The 25,850-nt window shown below is 42.6% G+C and overlaps 2 protein-coding genes across 3 annotated transcripts; one reads left to right on the top strand and one right to left on the bottom strand.

The window, feature by feature from the left end:
* Positions 1-257: 257 nt before the first annotated feature.
* ssbp3b (single stranded DNA binding protein 3b) lies at positions 258-15,443 on the bottom strand. 2 transcript variants are annotated; one of them, XM_080010971.1, is made up of 18 exons: positions 15,304-15,443; positions 14,621-14,693; positions 14,087-14,148; positions 13,880-13,964; positions 5,615-5,704; positions 4,519-4,587; positions 4,221-4,283; positions 4,026-4,089; positions 3,841-3,914; positions 2,329-2,393; positions 2,189-2,237; positions 1,888-1,923; positions 1,722-1,776; positions 1,566-1,630; positions 1,063-1,141; positions 876-904; positions 682-783; positions 258-481 (listed from the first exon to the last, which is right to left on the bottom strand). In XM_080010971.1, the coding sequence occupies exons 1-18, from the start codon at positions 15,357-15,359 to the stop codon at positions 452-454; spliced, it is 1,146 nt and encodes a 381-aa protein (XP_079867097.1). In that variant the 5' UTR covers positions 15,360-15,443; the 3' UTR covers positions 258-451. The 2 variants fall into 2 exon arrangements, with proteins under 2 accessions (XP_079867097.1, XP_079867098.1); XM_080010972.1 differs by lacking the exon at positions 4,519-4,587.
* Positions 15,444-17,984: 2,541 nt separating this feature from the next.
* Positions 17,985-24,787, top strand: acot11b (acyl-CoA thioesterase 11b). Its single transcript, XM_080003684.1, has 16 exons — positions 17,985-18,122; positions 19,181-19,373; positions 19,570-19,639; positions 19,914-19,974; positions 20,085-20,186; positions 20,627-20,762; positions 20,886-21,039; positions 21,387-21,506; positions 21,644-21,782; positions 21,886-21,941; positions 22,031-22,097; positions 22,356-22,439; positions 22,670-22,803; positions 23,295-23,426; positions 23,551-23,677; positions 23,908-24,787. Exons 2-16 carry the CDS (start codon positions 19,190-19,192, stop codon positions 24,064-24,066), a joined length of 1,725 nt encoding a protein of 574 aa, XP_079859810.1. The 5' UTR covers positions 17,985-18,122; positions 19,181-19,189; the 3' UTR covers positions 24,067-24,787.
* The last annotated feature ends 1,063 nt before the right edge of the window (positions 24,788-25,850 follow it).

Raw genomic sequence — 25,850 nt, 5'->3', positions numbered from 1 at the left:
TAAAATAACGACTTTTACTAGCTAATAATGCATATGCACACTCTCCAGTGTTTTCAGTGACAAAAAGCAGAGACTTTTCTTGCACATCTTGCACAACAAAGCAATAACTAAAATGTACAAGAGGTAAACTTTGACCATTTTTTGTTTGCTTTTGGGGAGCAGGGCCAGGGGGGTCTGCAAAGAACCTAAAAACGTGTCATGTATGCATTTCAGTAGCTGGTTTTGTCACACTTTGGGGTTTTGATGAATGGAGAAAATTGTCTTTTTTTTTTTTTTTTTTTTTTTGTAAGCAAGGAGCAATAGATGCCAGCCATCGTTTGTCTCCGATCAGCATTCTGGCGTTTGTGTGGAACCAAAATGGCGCCTGTCCCTGATTCGGTGCTGATGTGTTTGGCCTCGTCCTACTGTGAGTTCAGATCCACGGAATGATGGCAGATAACTGGAGAGGATGTCACACGCTCATCGTCATGGTTGGGGAGTACTACGAAGAAGGAGTTAAAGAGAGAGTCAACACAGGTTCAGGACACATTCACACCCAAACACTCCTTGGTCGTTTGCCCAGAGTGCTCCGACGCCCTGCAGCGGCACTGGAGTCAGTGATGCAAATACGCTGCAACCGTTTCTCCACCTCAGGCTTCATCACCTGCTGGCCTTACAAGTGCAGAGAAAAGAGCAACTTACATTCTCACTCTGAAAGGAGTGGAGGAAGTTTCCACTCAGCTCCCCATCGTCCCTCGGGGTTCCAGGAGGATTACTAATGCCACTTAAATTGTTTGGGGAATTCTGGAAAGGGGAAAAAGAAACACGTTTGCCGCTTTGTGCAACCCTCAGCTTCAAAATGGAAATGAAGGGTCAGGTGTGAATACAGCATTTACCTTGTTCAATCCATCCATGTCGCCAGAGCCTACGGACGAAACATACAGGTTAATATCCCACGACTAGACTACTCCATACACAAGTCCAATATGTTCAGATCGCCGACTCCACTCAAGCAGCACTCTCTCAACCCTGCCTCCGTGTTGTGTTTGTCAGCAACTGTGTGGTAGTGGCGGGTAGGGTTACCTAGTGATCCGTTCATGTGGTGTGGCTCCATGCCGGCCATGGCCCCCAGAGGACCGTCAGAGCCGGGGCCCATGGGGAACTGCAGGCACAACAAAGACAACAGGCCTGCTGAGCACTTCACTAGCCATGGTAGTCCAACCGCAGATGGTAGGTGACAATACTTAGAGAACTTTTGATGACAACTTCTTCTAAGTACAATTGAAATTGGAAATGTTTACTTCATCGACAGGTCATTTGAATTTATTGAAAGACATAAGGACGGTGAGAACGTAAGATAATCAAATTTGGATTTTACCACCAAAAGTGTTTTCTAGTCCTGAATTTATGTTTGAAATAGAACGTACCGAAACCTCTATTAATATGGGATTGAGATAATTGCAAGTGTGGCGTTTCCCTTGCAAGTATGAAATATAATACTGAAACATGTACAGGAGTTGAAATTTTGCATGGAGCCAAATGTTTGGGAGTTACATTTTCACACACAGTTAAAGGAGGGGCCTTACATTATTCCTGTTGCCAGGTCCAGTGTTGATCATGGTGTACAAGTTGTCACCAGAGTTGTTTGAGTCTAGAAACGAGATGTTTTCCATGATCAGTCTTGTTGCTTGTAAATATAAATTGACTTGGTGAAAAGAGGAAGAATTCAGGAAAGTACCTACCTGCAGGGCTGGGCATGATGGGAGTTCCTGGGGGTCCGCCACCCCCAGATGCCCCCTGTGGAGAGGCAGACACAATTAGGGACATCCAAATCATTTGTCACCAAGAAAATCATACCTCTCAATATGGTATGCATGTACAGACCATGACTATTAACTGTAATCTTACCCCATATGCACCAGGAGAGGGTGATGAGTAAGGCATCTGAGAAAAAAAGCAAAGCACAAAATCATTACAGAGGAGGGAAAAAAATATAATGAACCTGTTAAATTGTTAAAAAGGTCTACAATCATCATCAAGGCATCAAGGCTTAATCGTCTATGAAAGCAAAGACACATGAGGCTACAATTACATTTTAGACCAGACAGCTGAAGCACATTAGCACGTCAGAGCTTGGAGAAAACAACTGGAATGCAATCTGAAACCTGCTGGCAAACACATCTGCCTGACCGCGGAAAAGTGTACTCACAGAATTGGCATTATTGGGATTGGGCCATGGCCGACCAGTACCTGGGCCCCTGGGTCGGGAAAAGCCAGAGGCACTTTGGTTACATTTTACATTGCGATTGAAAGTAACTGAAAGATATTGTAAATAAAAGGAAAAATCACATGTTCACTCCTGGCATCCCGGGGCCCATGGCATTATGCGGGGGCCTCATCCCACCACCAAAGTTCTGCAAAAACAATCAAAAGAGGTCAAATGTAAATAATACACTGATTGTGGATGTCAGTGTATATTTTGCTAGTGAGCCAACGTTCTTAAAAAACAAATGAAAATAGACTCATTCAAATGTATAACAATAATGTCAAATATGTAGGTCTATATTTTACAACAAAAACTACCACTGCCACTGCCACTTATATCTCAGATAATGGCAGAATAAGTGGAAGATACCATTATGACCTAGGTCCCATTCTGTTTGCCCTGTATATGCTTCCCCTTGGACACTTCATAAGGCACTATAAAGGTATCTCTTATAACTGCTATGCAGATGATATTCAATAATACGTCTCCTTTAAACCCCAAAACATAGCCATATTTTCAGTTTTAAATAACTGCCTAAACACTATATAAAAAATAAATAAATAAATAGGGCCGGCAGATAATTTCTTACAGCTTAATGCAGACAAAACAAGCAATCCTTATCTCTGCCCCTCCTAGTCTCGTCCCTAAGATTAGGGATGGTCTTGGGTCTTTTATCTCATCGGTTAAATCCTCAGAAAAAAAATCTAGGTGTCACTATGGACTAGGCTGACTCTGGAGCACCATGTTAAGTTTTTAATTCGCTCTTGTTTTTTTGTTTTTCTTCTCTTCACAGCTGAGAAACATAGCAAAGCTCAGGCCCATTGTGTCTCAAGCGGGGATGGAAATGTTAATTCATGCTTTTATATCATCCCGTCTTGAATCCTGCAACTCCCTGCCTCGGCAAAACATCCCTGGATCATTTATGAGTGATCCAAAACGCTGCTGCTAAACTCTTGACCAGCTCCTCCGAAAGGTCTCATGTGACACTGATTCTCACTGGCTCCCCATCAAATTCGGAATCCCATTTAAAGTTCTTGTCATCACTTGTAGAGCTCTGCATGGTCAGGCACCTTCCTAAAATAAAGATCCACTGCAGCCCTATGTCACCAGCAGGTCTCTAAGGTCCTGTGATCAATACTTAAAACTAAAGGAGAGCGTGCTTTTGAGGTTGTGGCTCGTAAACTTTGGAACTCTCTCCCTTTGGAGTTTTTTGTGAACACTTCTAAAAAGCAGATCAAGACCCATTTGTTTAAACTTGCCTTTGAGTAATTTGTCTATTTCATTTCTGTATTTATTGTGTTTAATATATGTATGTTTATTGTTATCTACTTCTGTGAAACAAATTGTCAAGTTCCTGCTCTTGAAAGGTGCTATACAAATAAAGTCACTTACTTATTATGTAAACAACTGAATTTCTCTTTTTATTTTACTTTTTTTTAAAATTATTATTATTTTTTTAAGAAACACTGCTTTGGAATCAGTTGGAAACGCAACAAAACTTCCGTCACAAAAATTACCTCCTCAACAAAACCCAACTGATTAGCAACGGTGAGTGGGTCATTTAAACTAGAAACAATGTCTTCTGATTAGTCTACCTGTGGACCGGGCCCCATGGGTCCCATGCCTCGAGGGCCACTCATTCTCTGCATCGGCCCCAGGTTAGGATGGCCTGAAAGGAAGAAAGGCAGATTTGAGAAGAGTTAGAGTAGAACATTCCCACTGCAGATGTATCAAAAGACGAAGAAGAAGAACCCTTCTCTGAGTGGTGATGGATTCTTACCTTGTGGTCGTGTGGGGTCCATATTGGGCAACATAGGATGAGGGCCTGGTCCTCCACCTGGGGGCTTTTTGATTTCAAAAAGGACAAACCAACAGTAAAACAGCAATACTGATTCATCTGTAGACTTCATCTGTAGATGAAATGGTAGTTTAAAATGAATGCAATCGGTAGGGACTAGCGTAGGTTTGTTCGTACCTGGTTGCCCATCCTTATGGGAGGACCTCTTGGACCCCCAGCAAATCTTGGTGACATGAAGGACTGCAAAAAAAAATTAAAAATGAGAAAAAAAAAAAAATATATATATATATATATATATATCTATTGAAAGTGAAACTAAACCACATAAAAGGCTATGCGTCTGCATGCGATTATTCAGGGCTGGCAAAAGCACCAAGCTGAGAAATGTGAAAAGCATGAAGCATCGGAAGAGCTCCCCAAACTGACAGCAGAGAGCCAATCAGAGGGCCCGAGAGGGAGCGGCAGGAAGTGTTACCTGGTTCTGGGGTCCCATCATACCGTGAGGAGGCTGAGGGTGAGGAGAGCCCTGGGGACCGGCTGGACCCTGCAGCATTGCACGAAACCAGAAAGAAGCAGGAGAGAGAGGACGAGAAAGAAATGGTGGGTGAGAGGAGAAGAGAGAAAGAGCGGAGGCCCAGAGACAAGAGATGTGACACGGAGGGGATGTATGGGGGGGGCGGGCAGGGTTACTGGAGGCCAGGGGACAGTTGGAATGCGCCGGAACACAAGTGGGCCTCAAAACATGTAAACGTAGAAGAAAAGCGAGGGTAGTTCAACTGATTTACAAGTCCAAGGCAAGTGAGTTAGAGTGAGCGGAGCAGAGCAGAGCAAGCGAATGACAAAGTATTGAATGAGTGAACGGCAGACAGGAAGACGGGGGTGGGGGGGGGGGGGGGGGGGGTGGTGTTCGTGCTCTTCCACCTGTCAGTCACGGCATTAAGAAGCCTGCTGCATGTAGCATTTCATCACTGCTAATTTCCCCCAAATAAACAGCATCAATTATACCCTATGCAATTAGCTTTAAAACATCCCCAAACACTGGCTATGCACTGCTAATGTTGCTGATCTGACAGGGATGGAGGGCCTTAATTGAGTCTGCTTCAATACATTCTGGTATAGAATGTGGGAGTGTTTGAGTTGCTATGCGCGTGTGTGTGATCTCATACATCAGCGAGAAAGGGAGCGAGAACACTTTTCCAATTGAAAAACATCTTTCCAGATATCATTACTAGTCAGCGCCTTGCGGTTGTGCAGTGGATGCAGACCTACTTTTATGTCGCCTCAGACAGGCCACTCTACACGGATGCCTGCCAAGAATTTATCCTTGTGAGATATTGATTTACAGTGGAAGCTGCACCTTTTCGATTTCTACATTAGGGAAAATGGTCTGGCCACGCCTGCCTGTTTACTACACTGGAGGGGCCCGGGCAGACACAATGTCTATGCTGTTTACTAGGAATTCACAAGGCAGAAGGAGAAGAAAGCAGAGGGAAAAGAGGTGCAGAAGACTTGAGCTTCATATGTGCAAGTAGGAAAGCCTGCATCCAAGGACAGCGTGCTGATGGACTGACCTGGAAGAAGCCGGGGGGCATGGGTCCTCCTGGCATGCCCTCAGCAGGGGGCATTCCTCCCATCACCGGACTGGGGGCTGCCGCTGCACTCTGCAGATGAAAAGCACAGGCATACCACAGACATTAGTACAGCTCTCTGTCAACGTACAACACAATAGAGCCTCAGGTGACAAACAAATGCAAACTGTCAAGGGCAACTATGCCAGGGCAATAATTTGATGGGATTTCTGTGGCATTGTGATCAAAATCCAAAAATAAAATGTATAATCTAAAATTTCAAGACAAGGAAATTTCAGGACAAAGCACTTTGTTTTTTACCTTGAGTTTTGGCCTGATATACTTTGCATTGTGACTGCAACTCACAATTGTCATAATCAAATACCCAACAGATTATCTGATTCGGGCAATTCTTTACTTATTGATTATCAATTTAGGCCATACAATGGTAAAACAGGTAATAAATGCTTAGTTAGTTGAACCAAAACGGTAAGGGCGTCATGATTCACTGATAATCTGTTTTTAAACATTAATAATGCGACTACATCAATATGCGTACCCCGGTTCAATCCAAATGAACCATGGACCCGTTGATGGCCCGATTATAAAGCTCTCTCTCCCCCTCCATCCAGGGCCAATACAATATCTCTCACACACACACACACACACACACACACACACACACACACACACACACACACACACACACACACACACACACACACACACACACACACACACACACACACACACACACACACACACACACACAGTAGGAGAGCAACAACACCCATTAACTGAACGTATGTATCTAGATATGTATCGGATGGTCTTATAAGGGAGAGGTGCACACCCCTACAAAACAGGCATTTTTAAATTGCTTAATATGTTTACCCGGTCCCCAAAAACAACTTTTCATTCTATAATATGGAACAAAGACAAGCATTCACAGACAAGCATTCTTGGTCAGGTAAAATTATATATTTTTTTACATTACAAGTCACTTAAGCACTTATCTGATTACTGAATTTGCTCAACTGTCCAACCCCTACTCTACATCAGATGATTGAATGTAATAAAACTCAGATTGGCCAGTCACCTACTGTTCACAACATTTAAACTAGTGGAGAGATGTATAAAGAGAGACAATCTTCAACCCTAACCAGTAAAAAGACATTTGAAGAATCTAGCAGAGCATCTTTACTGGGCCTCGCTGATCCAGTGGATCAGATAAACCGTTGTGAGAGTCACAGTCACTGGCCTCAAAGTGCTCCTGCGTAGCAGGCGCTTGCTGGGCAGATTTCCTGCTCAAACCACAGCCCTAATTCACTAATGTGCCATTTGCTTCAGTCACACGCTCCTAATTGACTGAGTTTTCTTCGCTATAGCTGGAGTAATCGGAGATGACCTAATGTCTTCAGACCTTCTAGAACTGCACAGCTCTCATGTCTAACAGCCCCAGGATAACGTGTGGCTAGCTCACATGTTGTCTATGCATTAAAACACATACCTATTATGCATGGATGCTTTAGTACACACAAACACACTTCTCTTGTCAAAAGCTCCACAGACACTGGTCAAGAACCAACCCACTCCCTGGTATTGACTGCACCCTCACTAATTTTACCTGCTCCGGCTGCCGCTGTAGGGACCCTGTGAAATACCACAGTGGGGAGAGAGGTGAGGCCACAGGGAAACAGCCACATTTGGGCAAGCGGTCTCGCAGAGCAAGTTGGTTTTATAGATGAAGGGACACTGTTTAACTCAATAACATCAATACGTTTTTTTCCTCATTTGCTGCAGATCCAAAAGCAAATTGCCCCCATAATAAATATTTGCAGATCGATCTTATCAATTGTTTTTTTTGTTGTTGTAGTACCCACTCTCATACCCCTTTCCCACTGCACCAAAAAATAAATAAAACGGTAAGACCCACTAACATTAGGCATTTGTCGTCGGGGGGAAAAGTAAAGCCCGGGTTTCCGTTCCGGTTCAAATGACCAGGCAATAGACACAGGTTTTAATGCGCTCCACACCGATCAGCTCTGATCGGTGACCCACTCATTTTGGCCCCTTTACCAGCGTGATGCGACACACATTGAAGTTCTGGATGGTGCTACGTTAATAGACTGGAATATCAGTGTATCATTAGATCATTCCATATCCCATTTAGAATTCAAAAATCATAATCACAAGTTATTGACTTTTTTCCCCCGCATTAGGCACTGTGAAATATAGTGAGTGTGGGAATCACACTGTGGGGAGCACAACGAGAGAACCCCCACACTCCCCACTGGACTCCGAATCACTCAAGCACCGCCCCAAGCCAGTCCCAACTCCCCGCCGCCAGGGACTGGTGCGTGCATCAGCCGGTGCTATGGAGTATGCATGGATACTCCATGCTGCTTCTATTGTAGTGTTGGGTCGTTCATGCATGATCTGATTCTTTTGAACAGCTCAAAATACCACCACCCCCCAAGTTTTACAGTCTTATGTCGTTGTTTGTTAAAGTTGCTCTCTCCTATACTGTTTTGTTCCCAATTACACTGGCACCGTGACACGCCCCTTTTCCAATGTGTACCTGATGTCGAACATTACGCACCAGAAAAGAACGGCATTTCTCCTGGCAATGGAAAGGTGTCAATCACCTATTTTTAACCTGGGTAAACCCACTAATTTTGGTGTGAAAACGGTATAGATCTTTTTTCAGCTGAGTACCCCCTTCACTGGCAGAAAATCTACATAAATTATGTGCTGTATGTGCATTCTTTTTCCTTATATTAAAAAAAAAAAAAAAAAACCCTTTTAAACATTATATATAACCAATATTATAATTTTTTTTTTTTTTTACAAATTCCTTATTTTTCAGAGTACCCCCTGTAGTACCCTTAGTACCATTTGAGCAACACTGCCCTAATATACAACTCTTGAAACAATTTCTGAACTGTATATGAAATAGGTACCAGGTACCAGTGCACCATCAGAGTTCAACGATTACTTGGTTTTATAGTCAGGATGCACACTTGTCTTTTTAACATTAGCTCCCTTTAAATAAAGATGATTGTTGTGCCATTATCAGTTCAGTGACGTAGAATTTGCCCTTGCTAGCCTGTCTCGTGCTTCTGACCTCCTTTACAGACTGCTTCAGTTGGATTCCTCAAAGTGAGTGTAACAGGGCTGTGCCAGAGATACACGTTAGAAATTCTATTTAACAAAAACAAGTTTCCACCTTTTGTTGTTCACCCTGTTTGTTTGTTTATTACATAAATAAACATTTCTAAACTCAAAAAAAACCTACGATTCTTTTTAGAATACACGCTCATTAAAAAGTACAGATTTATGATACTTTGGCAAATGTGTCTCTACCTTACTTAATTTTTAATTTGTTTTATATTTTACTGCTCACAAGAATGGCAGTAAACAACATCTATTACAGCATACTCTCCTGTGCTCTGACACACCATTTGAAATATTGAGCCTTGCAAGCGGTTTACAATTTAAAAAAATAAAAAGCACCCCCCCCATATTCCTTTTGTACCCAGATCTAGAAAAAAAAAAATATGTGTATGGTTTTGCTGGCAACCAATCATTGTTCATTTTGGCAGCTTTTTTAGATTTATTTTAGTCTTAAGATGAAAATGCTTATTGCTTATGCTTATACAGTATGAATCACATTTTAGTCTTTTTTATCCTTCATAGTCTTCGTCGACGAAAACTTAAAGCACTTTAGTCCACTTTTAGTTGGGGCAAAGTCATTACATTTTAGTCTAAATGTGTTCTCGCTCTAAACAATTTCAATTAGGCTAATACACTGCATGGCTGGGATTCTGCGAATCTGCTCGCAGGACGCAAATGGTTCGGAGGATTCCGCCATTTGCGGAATTGTTGTATTCTAGGATGACCCTGCCGCACCGCCTCAGTTCCGCAATATAATTGGGAGCTTCTGCTGCCCTCTTCTCGTAATCCATAATAACACAGAGATGATGTTTCCACGCAGAAGTGAAATGCCTTGTGTCTGGTGTTTATTTGTTGTCATCTCTTTGGCGATGTTTACGGAAGTGACGTCACCTCTTCTTCGTGTTCTGAGGCCACACACACACACACACACACACACACACACACACACACCTCCCCCGCTTGTAAAGGTTACAGGAGGATATGAATTATAAACACATTTGAAATAATCACGGCTCTGTGGACAATTTGCTGATCAATGGCGAGCCCGCGATCAGTTTGCCAAAACAGTGTCTTTTTATTTGAGATCTCTAATTTTGTTTTACTCTGTTTCCTTAAGTAATGAAACAAGCACTATGTGTAATGGGGACACATTCTCAGTCACCCCTCCCAAAACTGCAGTTATATTGCTTTTCACCGTGGTGAAAAAAAAAAAAATCATACCGCCACAGCCCTAGCATCAGCGCAACATTACCACAAGAAGAGCTTGTGTAGTCATTCTAGTCTATACACTTTATAACCTTATTTTATCAAAACGGTATCAGAATCTGACTTGACAGCACAAGGAATATCGAAGGATTATCTCGATCTGCATGTCTGCTTTAAACAAGTTGAGAGATAGAAAAAAAAACAAAAAACTTGAACATACTGACGATTGGGGGAAAATATGCATTTTGAAAGTCCAATAGCCCACCACTCCATCAACGAAAACAAAATATACACTTCGTCATAGTTTTTATTATGAAAGATCTTTTTTTAGCTCGTCAGTGTCTTGTCTTAGCCACCGAAAAAGGGCATTGCCGATTATTTTTCGTCATAGTTGTCGTTAACGAAAAAACACCGCAGCCAATCACCACGAGCGTTCTTAGCTTTAATGATGTGTGACTGGCTCACTACCGCAGCAGCTGCTACAACGGTCTGTTAAAGGACAGGTTCTGTCTTAAAACAACGGTCAGGTGTCCATATGAACATTGAAAGGTTTTCCTCACTGTAATCCTTCCTCCTGTACTGGCTATTTGTTTAAAATGACACTGCCCAAATACTGTTTTTTCTTGCTTGTAGAGTTTTGTACAGTTGTTTCATAAATATTTAACACTTTCAAAATGTATTCATGTAAAAATCATTTGGATGGGGAGGAGTGGTGGCATTTTACCCAACTGAATGCTTCCATTCACATGATGGGTAAAGTAGAAAAAAAAGGTATTGAATGAAGTACTCTTTTGGTATCTATATCATTTCAAGGGTACTGGTATCGTAATTATTATTATTATAATTTTTTTTAAACAAAACCCAGGCGTACGGATATGTCACGCAGCTCAAAGAGATAGTTTAACACAGACAGTAAATCAAGCTCTTTGTGTGTTTCATTTGATATGAGACAGTACTGTCTCAGTACTGTACTGATAGTACTGTCTCATATGCCAATATGTCCTGGTAAGCCCAAGGAAAGGTTTGGTTTGTCCAACCCCTACACTCATCAATTGCTGGTGTTTGTGGCCTCTACAAACGAAAATCACACTATATACCCTGGTTATCACTATGATCTCCTTGAACCTAAAGAACCATTTGTCAACCAGGAAAGTAACGTGCATGGTGAGTCACAGGCATGTAGTGCGAGATCCTTATCTTGTCTCATTAAAAGCTCACTGCTGTGCTTGTTGAACTGGCCCGCTCCGCCCCCCTGTGTGGGAACGGCCGGCCCGTGACTCTCCACAGGCTCTGCTACAGGAAGAGGGAGCAGATGTCTCAGCCCGGCCCAGGGCTCTGGGGCTCCTGTCTGGGGCCTACCTTACAACCTCCCCCTGGGACCTACTCTTTATGAAGGTCTAAGCCCAGCCCCCCAATTCGACGTTTGCAAGTGGGTGGATGTGTGCGTTTGTAAGAGAAGCGCAAGCGATCCAAGCCAAGCACATTTTCCTTGAATCTGGAGGTTACAAAAGGCCAGAGGAGCAGCGGATGCGCTTGTGCTCCCTCTACAAAAACAAAGAAGGGGAGAGGAAAATACAGAGAGAGTGGGAGAGAGAGGAGGGGGAGGGTGACAGAGAGTGGTTTACTGAGGTAAACTGTGAACAGGCCATGGAAGAAATTTTATTTATTTATATATATATATATATATATATATATATATATATATATATATATATATATAAAAAGAGGTGGGGGATTCAGAAGTCAACAGCAGAAGGGGGCAGGGCCTCAGCTGAGACCACCCAGCACCCTGCTCCTAACCCAGCTTGCTCTTTACAGCCTCACTTCTTCCATTGGAAGCGAGGCTCAGACAAGACATGCCCCGATGTTTAGCTTGTAAATGTTTAACCATCAATCAACATCATAAAACTCCACTTTGTATCCAGACTAGATGTTCTGCCTCTCCCCGGCTGCGTCGAGTAGGAGAACACACAGCAGGTCCTCCTGAGTCCTTTCTGCTCTCTATACCCCCCCTCCCTTTATTCCTCCATACTCTACGGCGCATATTGGGCATATGCCACAGTGCCACTCCCCCGTTCTCCTTCCCAATCAGTCCCTTCAGCTCCCTGACAGCCATCAATCAAGTGGTGACACCATGGTGACCGGGGCCCTGCCCGAGGGAGGGTCCATCGGGTCCAGTGTTAATACACCAGGGCTTTACGAGCCCCGCCGGCTAGCCAAGCAGCCGTTAACCTCCCCCCACACCAAGACAAAGGCTAGTTCCAAGGACTCGTACTGTCCACACTCAACACACAACAACCACTCTGACCTCCAAAATCCACAAATGAAATAACAAGGAGAACCAGCATCAGTGCAAAGGTCAACCACAAGACGTTAAGAGCTTACCACAGTCAACATCAAAACAGGCACTTTAAAGTGATTGGTGGGGGGTAGTTAAAAAGAAAAAGATACGATTTTTGTTGGTTTGTATAGAACAGTAAAGCATTTCTAAAATCTACACCTCACGAATATAACGCAAGATAACACACTACACAAAGATGTCCTAAATAAGACAAAAAGACACAATAAAACACAACTGTACTAATAAATCCAGGCCTGTTCTTAAGTTAAATGCAGTGACTGTGTGTGTGTGTGTGTGTGTGTGTGTGTGTGTGTGTGTGTGTGTGTGTGTGTGTGTGTGTGTGTGTGTGTGGGGGGGGTTATGAAGAATGTGGTTGCTGAAAGGGCAGAGCCCTGCTCCAACCTCTCTTCTGGCTCCCAGGTCACCTGCCAGATCAGGAGGCCTGTTGCCCTGACAACCTTATCTGCCAAGAGCAGGGCCAACATCTACCTTTTAACCCCTCCCTGCCTGAGACGCCGTCACAAACGGTATAACGGACTGTTCAGATATCCAACATTCAGGGAAAAGATCCTTCCCCTACAGCACTTCTCATCTCCACTGATACTACAGAAAATTAGATATTACATTGCATTCTGCACAGTCATTTTACACTTGTTAACTGCATTTTCTGAGAAAACGCCAGAGAGAAGAGAGGATGGGAGCAGCCAAATCCCATACAGCAGAGGCTCATTTTGATTCATATTGGAGTCGTTACGATAGGGTATGTTACCCATCAGCCTGAAGGTTGAACCTAATGTTAGAATTAATGGCTGCACAAGTGCACACATTTATCAGAGGTACAATATTTAACATGCAAAGCATTTAGCATGCAAAGCATTTAGCATGCAAATGCACGGGAGCTGCTGAAACTTCATAATAGGCTACTAAATTCAAAATCCCACATCAGTTCTACTGGTTGAAGCCATTACAATTCTATCATTGTATTACAGTCCATGCACCAAAAAGGTGTCAAGTTTCACCATATGCTTGAGCCGGCAAGTCAGTCAGAGGCCAAAACCTAAGTCTGACAAAAATAAACTTGTGAGTAGCATATTTTGTCACTGTTAATGCCAGTGTGAAACCTTGCCTGTGGCACAAGGAAACAACTGACCCATCTTTCTCCCCTGGGAGGGAGTCAGGGTGCTGGAGCCCGCCGCGACCCAGAGGAGAGCACATAGACAGGTCTGACTCAGGACATGCTGACGTCAGCGTCGTTTTCCCAGAAGCACATAAGTGCCTTGTTGGGAGCATTCTGGGGCCCAGCGACAGGGAAACACGGCACTACGGATGGAGGGCCAAGTGGCCCAGAGATTCCCTTTGAACACCATCATAAGATATGGGCATATTTTTGAGGAGGGCATAATTTTCAACGCCACTTGTGAATTTTTGATGGGAAAGTAGTCTTTTTCACCCCACCACAAGATAGAACAATATAGACAACAGATATCCAACATTGAAAGGGAAAACAACAACATTCTTCACACTCTGATGAAAGAAACACTCACATAATCATGGAAGGCTTTAGCTTCACTGGAGTGGTCACATGTCTCTCTTCTCTCAGGCGCAGCACAATAAAGGTCCCAGAATACGCTGTGGACAAGATAGATCATGAAAAAAAAAAAAAAAAAAAAAAAGGGAATCGCAATGAAAGAAAGATCCCACAACCAACCCCTGGACATGTTTAAGGGGGAACTGAGAATATCATTACTTACCACCACCAAGAATGCAGGAATCCAGGGGGTTCTCCAAGTGTTATGTTCTTCTCCCATCGTATCTAAGAAGGATTGAGGATTTTTATTTGTCAAGTGCAAAAGGCAAATACAAGTACCGTGCAGTGAAATAAAAAAGGTAGGTAAAGGACCAACTCGCAAAACAGTAGGAAAAAAAAAAAGTGAGTATATAAGCAATCAAGGTATATGTATGTAGTATGTACAGTGTTTTATTTAGGAGACAATACTAATGTACAGTATGTAAGGTCTTGTGCAAGGGGCACAATGTACAATGATGCAGATGGTTATAAATATACAGAGTGATTATTGATATGTTCCAAATGAGTATAAATATACAGTCTATATATTGAGTAGGCATGTACAAATCAGAGGGGTTCATGCACGCTCAGTTGGGTGTCAAATAAATTAATTCAAACTTTTTTTATTTATTTATTTTATTTATTTATTTTTTAAGGAGCTATTCCATAAGGGATATTGGTTGAACTAATATCGTCTGGACTTGGAGATTTCGCTTACCTCTGATAGAAACGTCTGTGCAGACTTCTGTGCTCCTATGTGTAACAAATATTCATAGACGTATAGGGCCAACCTGTGCGTTGAGAAAATACTGTTAAATGTATAATCAACATGAAGTCCATACTGAATTACTAACTAGAGCTTAATGTCCTACACACATGCTGAACATGGTGTGGAACAGACAATGGCTGCCAATAGCCCTACGCCAAACAATTAAATGGGAACTGTGAGGATCCATCAGTGAAACGTGAAATCGAAGTACGGGAATTAAAGTACAACGAGGCGACAAAACCGCAAAAATAATGAATGACACATAATCCAAAGATCGGAGCACAGAAGGCTAGAAATAAGAACAACCTAAGAAGAACAAGAACGTAGCAAGGCGTTGTTATTGTTTTCCCTTTCAAGCGTCGCGACATTTTTTTTTTTTTTTTTGTTCGCAAAATACAAAAACGGACCAAATTTCAACGCGAAAGACGACGCGAGAAATATCACCAAGCCATGTGGTCGAGGTTAAAAACAGAATACAATATAACACAAGGCGGAATATCGCTCGGAGCAGGAATGGCGAGCGGACAAGGCGGTTCATTCAATCCCAGTCTCGGTCGGAGGAGGAAGCCTGCAGCCAGAAAGAAAGAGCTTCATGGGGGAGATTAAAAAAAAAAAATGGTTTCGGAGCTTACTTTTCTCTCGCTTGTCCGTCCGACGGCACGGGGGTGCCTTTGCCTTTTGGGAACATGTTTTTTTTTGTGTGTGGGAGGACGCCCGCCTTCTCTTTCTTTTAGCTATTTCATCTGTCAGACCATTACGGCCGCGACCCTCCTGCACTCCAACCGCACTGCTCCTCTGCTGACGCCAGCCTCGCGAACGATTCATTCGTGGCGAACGAGTGTTTTAAACGAATCGGGAGCCATTGAGTCGCTCGGCGAAACGATCGTGCGTTCCGGCCACAATTTCCTTTGGATTTAGACTCACAGACTGAAAATAGGAGGCCTAATGCGGGGGGGGGGGGGGGGGGATGCATTTGCCATAAATAATGTTGAATGTGACTGCTTCACAGATTGTATTCCACCAAAATCAGTCATTTTGACAAAAGTCCATTATTTTCTATTATTCACACGTGGATCGTTTTTATATCATTAAAATGTTGTTGTTTTTTGCGATAGTTTCGTTGTCTAAAAGACCTCCACCTCTAACCCTCGTTCATTATTCACCGGAAGCCCTCCCTCGCTCAATCGTGAATTACACCAACTGGATCGAATGGACGAAGGGCCTGGCGCTGCACTCTTTTCGTGCTGAGTGACTTGTCAGGGATCGAATCTCCAAAAAAGAGTCGAACCTGTCCTCGCGGTCGTTCTCAACCGAGCCTGGTGAGGGCTGCGGAGGGGGCGGCGCCAGCTAGCAGCGACGTGTCATCCAGCCAATCAGAAGGCAGAAAGGCCTTTTAAGCTCCACCCACTGTCCGTTTCAGCTCCAGTACGTTGCGACGGCGTCAAGCCGTTTAATGATTGTGTGATAAATATTGGATGTGCACTGGCTTGTTGTAGTTGATTGATACTATTGATACTCTTATTCCTGATTAACTCAGCTTATAATTTGAAGATTAATGTATTTTCCCCTGCTTTTCCTGCTATATTACCTATCATTTATGTGACTATTACTATTATTATTATTGTTATTAGGGATCCAGCCCCGAAGGGCCTTAGTGTTTTTGTTAATGAAAAACTGACGTCAGTAGACTATGGATGTCATGGATCCGCCTCAATCACAGACAAGATGAATAAAATGTGTATTCGGGGCAGTACCGACATGCCGTTATCCAAGTTTGATCCAGATCTGTCCATTATTTTGGAATAATTGAGTAAAAAAACTGCATTTTTTTTAATCATCACCATCATGCGCACAGTCTAGTGATCGGTCAACAACCCGGTCCTCACCAAGATGGCGGCACTCGCAGATGTCACTGACCTCAGAAATTTATGGATGTCATGGATCTGACGAACCCACAGAAAATCGTATTTTTCTTATTAAAAATCTTAAAAGAAAAACATCAATGTTAGAATTTCTAGACATTCCAGCAATATCAATGTGTTCAAGTTTCCTGAATTAGAATTACTGATAACAATAACCATAAGCAATTACATTTATTCTATTATTTTATTATTTGTTGTGTATGTGTTTTGAAATATTTTAATTCTTTCATGTTTTTGGGTTGCCTTCTAGATGCCTCAAAGATTTGTTACAATTACAGCAAAAACTACACACTACACACAATTTATTTAATTATATATCCTCTGCAATTGAAGTCAGTTAAACCACTTACCTTAGTTTATTTATTTATAGCTCTATAAAATACATTATTATTGTAAAGGCAGTTTTCTGTTGGTTTACAAAGTGCCATAAAATAATTCTGTTCCCCCAAAATGGATGAATAATTGTTATATATAATCGTGATAACAATACTGACTAAAATAATTGTGATTATCATTTTAGCCATCATCATGTAGCCCTACTTCAGAATGATAACCGCGGTTAGTTGCGACTTAGGAAACCAGTCCACAGCTGAAAACACCTCCCGATCATAGAATTACACTGAAACCAGGCTGGAACAAATGAATCACGAAACATACAGGAACAGAGAACCAAAGCACACTCATCCATTGAACTTTAACAAAGGACCCTGGACCCCACGTGTTGCTGCCTGGGGCTATATGTATTATTATTACCACTACTTCTGCTACTACTACTGCTACTTCTAGTACTACCACTACTTATACTACTGCTTCTACTACTACTACTACTACTACTATAATAAAGCACTTTGTGTTGTATGTTGTGTGCTGTACAAATAGAATAATACAAATTAGTGGGACAATATTTATCAGCGTGGTTTTATGAAAAAAACACAAATATATATCTAATAATATATATATTCAACTCAAAGATTCAACATGCAACTGCACTTTTTATTTAGAAAGGACACAACGCTCCATAAATTACAAAAGTTAAGAATAAACCAAACAATAATCGGTTTGCCTATATTTGACTGACTTGTTAAAAGTGTCTTATATCTCTTATCTATTATGTTGATTTCTTGCCAGTTTCGGGGGTCGAATTGACTGCCTCTCGGTTTCAACATTCAAAATAAAACATTTCAAAATGAAAAACGCTTCCGTCTGAGCAGCCTAAGGCGAATTCAAAATTGAAAAAAAAAAAAAATCCACCTCAAATATTCAGAGTTCCGCCTTAAAGATCTAAGCGTTCCACCTTAAATATCCACGCGTTCCACCTTAAATGCTGCCGGGGGCCTCTACCGTGGGCGTGTCTTCTCTCCGTCGCTGAAATGCCACTGCTCTCCGCCAGAGCTCACGCTGTGGAATGGGGGACGATTGGGGGACATTTTATGGGGTTCAAACTTTAGTTTGACGAGTAGTATGTGGTCACTTCACATTCGGTCTTTCGGTGTTGTTTCGATTTTGCACTCTGCAGCAACATCGCTCGGGTAAGTGAACTGTTCAGGCGCAGTTATTCCGGCGAGGTTACACTGTGTAGTAAATAATAATAATAAAAAAACAAAAACACGTTGCAGCTATGACGACGTGAAGTGGTGTTATAAATCACTGCGCGTTTTTTGTTGTTGTTGTTTTGCTTTTTGCTTTTAACGAATCCGTGGCTACAAGTCACAACAAGTTCAGAAATGTCGCAAAGGACCAAAAAAACAAAAAAAAAACGTGACATGTTTTAGGTCCAGTGGGTGTGAAGGTCACAAGCGTGAGACAGGTGACGTGCCGCACAGCCAGAACGTTTATGAGAAGTCACGAAAGTTAAACAGCTGTGGAGGTCTGGTGGTGGTGTGTCCTGAGCGCCGCGTTCAAGTCCATTTACAGACGCTGCTTTATTCGTACGTTTGAGGAGCCCGCGTCACCAGTCTCGTTTAGAGCTTTGAAGCGCAATTGATGTTGTGACGCGTATGATCGTAGGGGTGTTATTATATAATTAGCGAGTGGAACACTTTTCCTCTTCCTCCAGGTGGTCTTGGGCAATCTCCCAGACTCCAAACTGAGCTGATGATTATGTAAAGCGCCTTGTTTTGAAAACACAAAAGCTCCTTTGTTTTGTCAATGGCTCAAAGGGAACATGCGGGTTTTTTTTTTTTATATACTGATTTTGCTTTTCTAGGAAAGAATAATGCTCAACATTGACTTAAACTAAGCAAAGCACCAATTGGCTTTTAGAGAAGTCTTTAATGTTATTCTCAGTTTGTAATTTCTTCTGATTCTGTCCTCTGGATTGCTCTGTTGCGAGATTGGCCAGTTTAAGACTGATCACATTATTGATGCCTGACAGCCCAAACTCTGCTCATGTAATCTGCTTTGTTTGCCTCACCCCTGTACATAATGATCTAATCACATTAATTAACGATTGCAACTAGTCCTCAGAAAAAGCCACAGTGAGTGTGAGGTTATTTGTGTTGATCGAGCTTGTAAAGATCCTCTGCTCCTTTGTTTAAAAACAAATAACTCTAAAAAATCAGTTGTATTGCTTTTCCCCTGTGCTCAGTTCAAAGTGATGGCATCGGACGGGGCAGACGACCTGCAGCACCCTCTCTTCATTCTGGAGGGTGGAGAGTTGTACAGAAACCCCACTGAGGTCAAGATGAGTCAGATTGTGCTGCCCTGTCACGCCAACCACTGTGGGGAGCTGAGTGTTGGCCAGCTGCTGAAATGGATGGATTCCACGGCCTGCCTATCCGGTAAGCGGAGCCCAAAACCCACTCACAGTCCAAGCAGGATGCCTTAAAGACTTACTTCTTCATTATTGTATAAGTGAAACTTGGGGGGCGGTGGATGCACATATTCATCTCGGTCATGGAAGTTTCCGTTTCCTTGACTTTGTTGGTGCTGTGTGCTGAATTAAACAGGACATCTGTCAAATCTCTCCTATCCCAGCTGAGAGACACGCAGGCTGCTCCTGCATCACTGCCTCGGTGGACGACATCCACTTTGAACATACGATAGGGTAAGAATGTACACAGGAGGTTGGACGGGTTGTCAAGCTAGACCAGATAATTGACAGTCTCCATAGGATTAAAAAAGGAATATAAAATGCCTACCAGGCCAAATCTGAGGGTTTGTTTATTTTAGAATTTTGGCGGAATTAAAGAGGATGTCACCTGTAACGTCGGCTCTAATTTCATTCTCATTCTGCACTTTAGTAGGCTTCAGATTCAGTTGATACCGTAGTTGTTGCGCAATCTTAACAGTCAAGACAAATGTATATGTGTCCGTTTTAGGGTGGGACAGGTCGTCAACATCATCGCAAAGGTCAACAGAGCCTTCACATCCAGCATGGAGGTAGGTGGAGTGCATGTTTATGTTCCATGTTTGGGATTTGACAGAAAAAAAATAAAAATAGAAATCACTTGCTTAAGCGGCACCCTTGATGCAGTTTTGATCCTTTTCAGGTGGGGATTTTGGTAAACTGTGAAGACCTGTACTCTGACAAACAGTGGAAGGTGTGCCATGCCTTCGCCACCTTTGTTGCCAGACGCACAGAGGCTGGGAAGGTGAGCTCTAGGAGGCCAAGAATCTTCGGCCAGTATGGACACAAGGCCGACCAAAACTATGGCTTTGATACCTTCAAAACCTTTTTCGATACCTTTTTAAGAAATGTGCCATAACTGATAGCTTCACTTTGATAGCACCCCCCCCTCCCCCATGCCAGTTACATTCCATATTGATTTAATGTTATATACTGCTTTAACAACTGAGTCTTAGCTAGCTTTAGTTTGCAGTCGCTGAATAACTACTTTGGTTTTGAAATTTGGTGATGAATGCCGCAGACTGTTTTAATACTCAGTAGTAACGTACCCATGCAAGCCCTAAGGAACACCAATCCAAACTTTCCTCAACATGCTTATTGATCGGGTTTCACGTATGTGTGGAAGTGCCCCCTTCTCAAAGAATCAAATTCCAAGCCTGTCTATGTGCATTCATACATACACAGGTGCAGTTGAAGCAGGTGATTCCCCAAACTCAGATGGAGCAGATGGAGTACAGCCTTGCAGCAGAGAGGAGGAGGATGAGACTGATCCACGCTGAGATCATCACAGACCTGCTGAGCAGCAGCACCTCTCCGCACGGTATGAGCGGCCACGAGATGCCAAAGCACCGTGCCAGGTATATGTTATTATTATTATTTCCGTCCTAATTTTGATCGATCAAAGCGACTGTTTTTTGTTTTTTTTTCTCTGTGCTTTCAACAGGAGAATGTCAGGAGTTCCAGGATGCGGTTCCAGCCGAGAAGACTCAGGTGGAGAGCGTGGAGCTCGTCCTGCCCCCCCACGCCAACCACCAAGTCAGCACGTTTGGAGGACAGATCATGGCCTGGATGGAAAATGTGGCGACTATAGCTGCAAGGTGTGTACTGAGTGTTCGGCACTGAGACTCTTACAACGAAGACTCAGGAAACAACCCTTAATCCAAGGTGAACAGCTGAAATTCATTTCTAACACAAAGTACAAGCACATTTCTTCCATATTTCGAGCTCTTGCCTATTATTGGTTTGACTGCAGTTTCACCTGCTCACAATCTTCTTATCTTCTCACTGGGATATTAACTTCCTCGGTCTAGGTTGCACCTACAATTTGTTCTCCTTGAATGAATTAATGAATTTCGTGAGGAAGTTGTTGGGATTCAATTTTACACAAATTTGCAGATGTTCACTTTTTTCTTTTTTTTTTTCTTCCCCCTTTCACATAATTTAGTCGCTTGTGCAATGCTCACCCCACTCTGAGGACCATAGACATGTTTCACTTCCGGGGCCCGTCTCACATCGGTGACAGACTGGTGCTGAAGGCCATTGTCAACAATGCCTTCAAGAACAGGTGAGTGTGGATACAACCGAACAGGGCCAATAACAAAGGAGGAAATATTAAGATCACATACAACGTCATAACTTTGTCCTTTCTGTGACCTATTCTGTTTGTTTGGGTGCGTGCATGTGTGCTTCACACCACTTTAGTATGGAGGTGGGTGTATGCGCGGAGGCCTATCAGGGTGGAGAACCTCTGCGTCATATAAATAGCGCGTTTATGACCTTTGAAGTGCTGGACGGTGATAGGAAACCACGGACGTTGCCACGGATACGACCTGAACCTGTGGTGAGTTCTGGTGAAGACCTATTGCCTAGAGAGAATCTTGCTATTTATACAGTTGTTATCATTGGGGTAAACGATTTTAATTCAGAATGTATTTGTTTCGCAGGATGGAAAAAGGCGCTACCAAGAGGCGATTGCCAGGAAGAAGATACGTCTGGATAGGTTAATAGATCCGTTTTAGAGAAGCCAGTTATATCTGTATTTATATCTATATATTTCTGAAAGTGAGTATTTAGTGTGTTTGTCTACAGGAAGTACATCATCTCCTGCAAACAAACTGAAGTGCCTCTGTCTGTACCTTGGGATCCAAGTAACCAGGTATCCTTATTTGTTCTGTCAGAATAACTAAGCAGTACTTTATACATTTATATGATCAGAAATTATTTGTATTTGGTCCATAACTCAGGCCGGGCAATGGATTTTTTTTTTATTATCATTCACCATCTTTAAGTGGTTTCATGATCACACTGCCATATCACAATAGATATACGTATTTGCAGATGTCAGATTTCTGTTTTGCAGAAAAAAACAACAACCGCATTTTGTGAGAAAGTTTAACATCATCCATCCTTGTAGATGTACCTCAGCTATAACAACGTGTCGGCACTGAAACTAATGGCTGCCAGAAACAACTGGGTTTTGTCTTCTGAGAAGAAAAAGGTCAGTACTGTGGAGCTGTAATGCGTTGCATATTCCTGCCTTGACACAAGGCACAATGATCACAAAAGAAAATTGAAAAGGTCAAACAAGGCAAACAAAGTCCATCCCAAAATGTGTGGCATCGTCCCTGTTGAGGATAATTTAGTATAGATGATACAGAAATTAAAGTTTGCTCTCAACTCTCATCCCCAGGTTTGTATTGTTCCTGTTTTGGGTCTTGTCGTTGGCAGGTCAGTTTGTACACTCTGGAGGAGAACCAGGTTCTGTGTTTCAAGGTGGAGATGTACGTCAACGTCGCCGCAGATCAGACATTCCACCTCTTGTCCGACCTAAGGAGGAGACAGGAGTGGGACAGGCATTATGAGTCAGTAACAAGAACATCTTACACATTTCACTGACCTTGAGTGACTAACAATAAGTGTGTGTGTATATAAAACCTGTGTATATTCACCATCGGAACTGCTGGTAAGGAACATAAAGGTCAAAGCAGAGAAAATTGATGCAACATTTATTTGAATGTTGCTTTTACATGGATAACATGGTGCATCATTTAAGAATTTTTTTTGTAGTAGTTGTACAAATCTTGAAGCGGTTACACTGTTATGCTGGACCTATTTTTAACCATCAGTGATTAGATAGACGAAGTGTAAAACAAAAATTCAGTCGATATACCGTGAGACAATGCCTGGCGCCTTGGATCTCTGCCTTTCAACAAAATTTCCCCTGAGGAGATTAATAAAGTGCTGGGGGGAAGGAAAAAAACAAAAAACCCTTGTCGAAACTTGAAACAATTGCCATCATGAATCATTTTACGTATTGATTTGTATTATGCGTTTTATTTGGTGGGGACCTCAGGGATTGCGAGGTGATCCACCAAGTGGATGAAGAGGATACCATCTACCGTGTGGCCGCACCGTGCATCAGTAAAGGTGGAAAGGGTCAAGACTTCATCCTCTTGGCATCCAGGAGGAAGCCGTGTGACACCAGGTAGTGCACCGCAAAGTACAATAAACATTGTGTATTCTGCATCTTTTGAAGACACTTCTGAAAACATGCTTTTGTTTTTTGTCTTTTGCTGTTCACCAATGCTGCCCTCTTTCATTCCTTGCAGGGATCCTTATCTCATTGCCCTGCGTTCCGTCACTCTGCCTACACACCCGCCCACCGACGATTACACCAGGAGAGAGGTTCTGTGTGCTGGCTTCAGTATCTGGGAGGAGTCCAGTTCTGTCACCAAGGTGGGCCAAATGACACTGGCGCCTTGTTTTAGCATCGCAGCTTTCTATTACTATTATTACGCTATTACGATTCCTCCTCTCATCACGTTGCTCGATCTAAGAGCCAAGCTATGTGACATGGCCAGTTTTGAACAGTACAAAATAATTGCATTGTTAGTAATGAACATGTTATTGGTCAAGTTGGAAATGAATGTTTGAACTTCATAATTTAACCCTGTGTCTTGTTTCAGATCACTTACTATAACCAGGCGACCCCGGGCGTCCTCCCCTACATTTCCACAGACATCGCTGGTCTGTCCTCAGGCTTCTACTGCAGTTTCTCTGCCTGCAGCAACTTCCTGGAGGCAAACAAGGACAGCCTGGCCGCGCTGCCGCCTTCCCTGCTGTGAAACAGATGTACTACTACGGTCCTTGCTCTTTACAAGTGGGAAAAGGAAAATCCTTCTGGATGTCTTTCCCCGGGAGGTGCGGTGTTATTTCAGATGTGAGGGTTTAAAGCCATGTGTTGCCTTGCCAGCTCCAAGTCCACTCTGTTACATACAGGGAAATTGAGGGTTCGTTCAGCCTTCCAACCCCTTTAGAGGCTCTCGGTCGATCCTTTTGGACTTAACTTGGAGTTCATTCGGAACTGCCGAGAGAACACTGTGTGCCTTTTACAAGGAAGGCCTTTGCTAATTGTTTTGAACCTCTCCTGTTGAGCCACCTTTGGACTGGAAGCTGCTTAGGTTTTACTAGAACTGATGAACTTTAATAACCTGTTGTTGTGCAATACTAAACAATGCAGCGATCGATCATACGTGAACGTTTATATAAATCAGTAATTAATTGTATTTAATTCTAATGACTGAGGTTAATGTTTATGGTCTGTATTTGCCTTGCGTTGCTTTTTATTTAAGTGTAGTTTAGGGTTTGAATCTGCTGTTTTTGTAATAGGATGTTTTCTACCTCTGCTAAATTTCTAAATCTATTACTCACTACCTTTTTTTTTTTTTTTTTTTTTTTTTTTTTTTTTTAATATAAATTAATTTTGAGATGTACATTTAGTGTTATTGTATTTGAATTTGACAGTATGCAATCTCAGAAACCTACATGCATTTTTATGATAAGAACATAAATGTATGTGAACAATGGCCAAGTATCTCACTTGATAAGCTGCCAAGATTTAACTCAAATAAATGAATATGATTGCCAGTATATATGTTGGCTGTTCTTTAAAATTTCCACAGAACAAATTAAATGGCACAGCTGTTGCAGTGCATTTACACACTATGCACTGCAACAGCTTGCGGGATTGGTGCTATAACAAATAGAATAATAAGGAAAGGTGTAATGAATAGTGAAAAGGCGTCAGGCTTTTGGTGCTGAATCTCCATTTGGACACTAGCCTGGGCAGATGGTGTAACTGCTCAGACACATTTAAACCCAACAGCACGGCCACAGACACAATCAAGTAGACGCAACAGTTCTTTAATGTAGCTCAGGCAGAAGACAGGGGGAAAAGACAGGCGAGGAGGTCATCCAGGAAATCACTCCGTAAGGCTACCAATCCCAAAGGGGCAGGTGATAGGTGAATCTAAAAGGCGGGAACACACTCAGAACCAGGCAGGGAAGGATACATAATAATGCAGTGGAAAGCTGGGTGGAAGGTACTAGACAATCTGGTACTGCGTGAGTGAAAACGACCGGTATACATTGATCAGCCACAACATTAAAACCACTGACAGCTGAAGTTAATAACATTGCTTATCTCGGGATGGGATATATGAGGCAGCAAGTGAATAGTCAGTTCTTGAAGTTGATGTGTTGGAAGCAGGAAAAATGGGCAAGAGTAGGGATCCGAGCTACTTTGACAAGGGGCAAATTGTGATGGCTAGATGACTGAGTCACACAGGGTCATGTCGGGATGCCCAATGCAGACCGGTCAGAGTGCCCATGCTGACCTCTATGCATGTGAGCGTCAGAACTAAACCATGGAGCAATAATAGGTGGCCTGCTCTGAGCAATCACGTTTTCTTCTACATCATGTGGATGGCCGGGGTTAGGGTCCGATCAGATCAAGCATCTGTGGGATGTGCTGGAACAACAAGCCTGATCCATGGAGGCCTCACCTTGACACTTATAGGACTTAAAGGAACTGCTGCTAACATCTTGGTGACAGATACCACAGGACACC

The sequence above is a fragment of the Zeus faber genome, assembly GCF_960531495.2.
Source record: "Zeus faber genome assembly, chromosome: 1".
NCBI lineage: Eukaryota > Metazoa > Chordata > Actinopteri > Zeiformes > Zeidae > Zeus > Zeus faber.
This window is presented reverse-complemented; position numbering and strand designations above follow the sequence as displayed.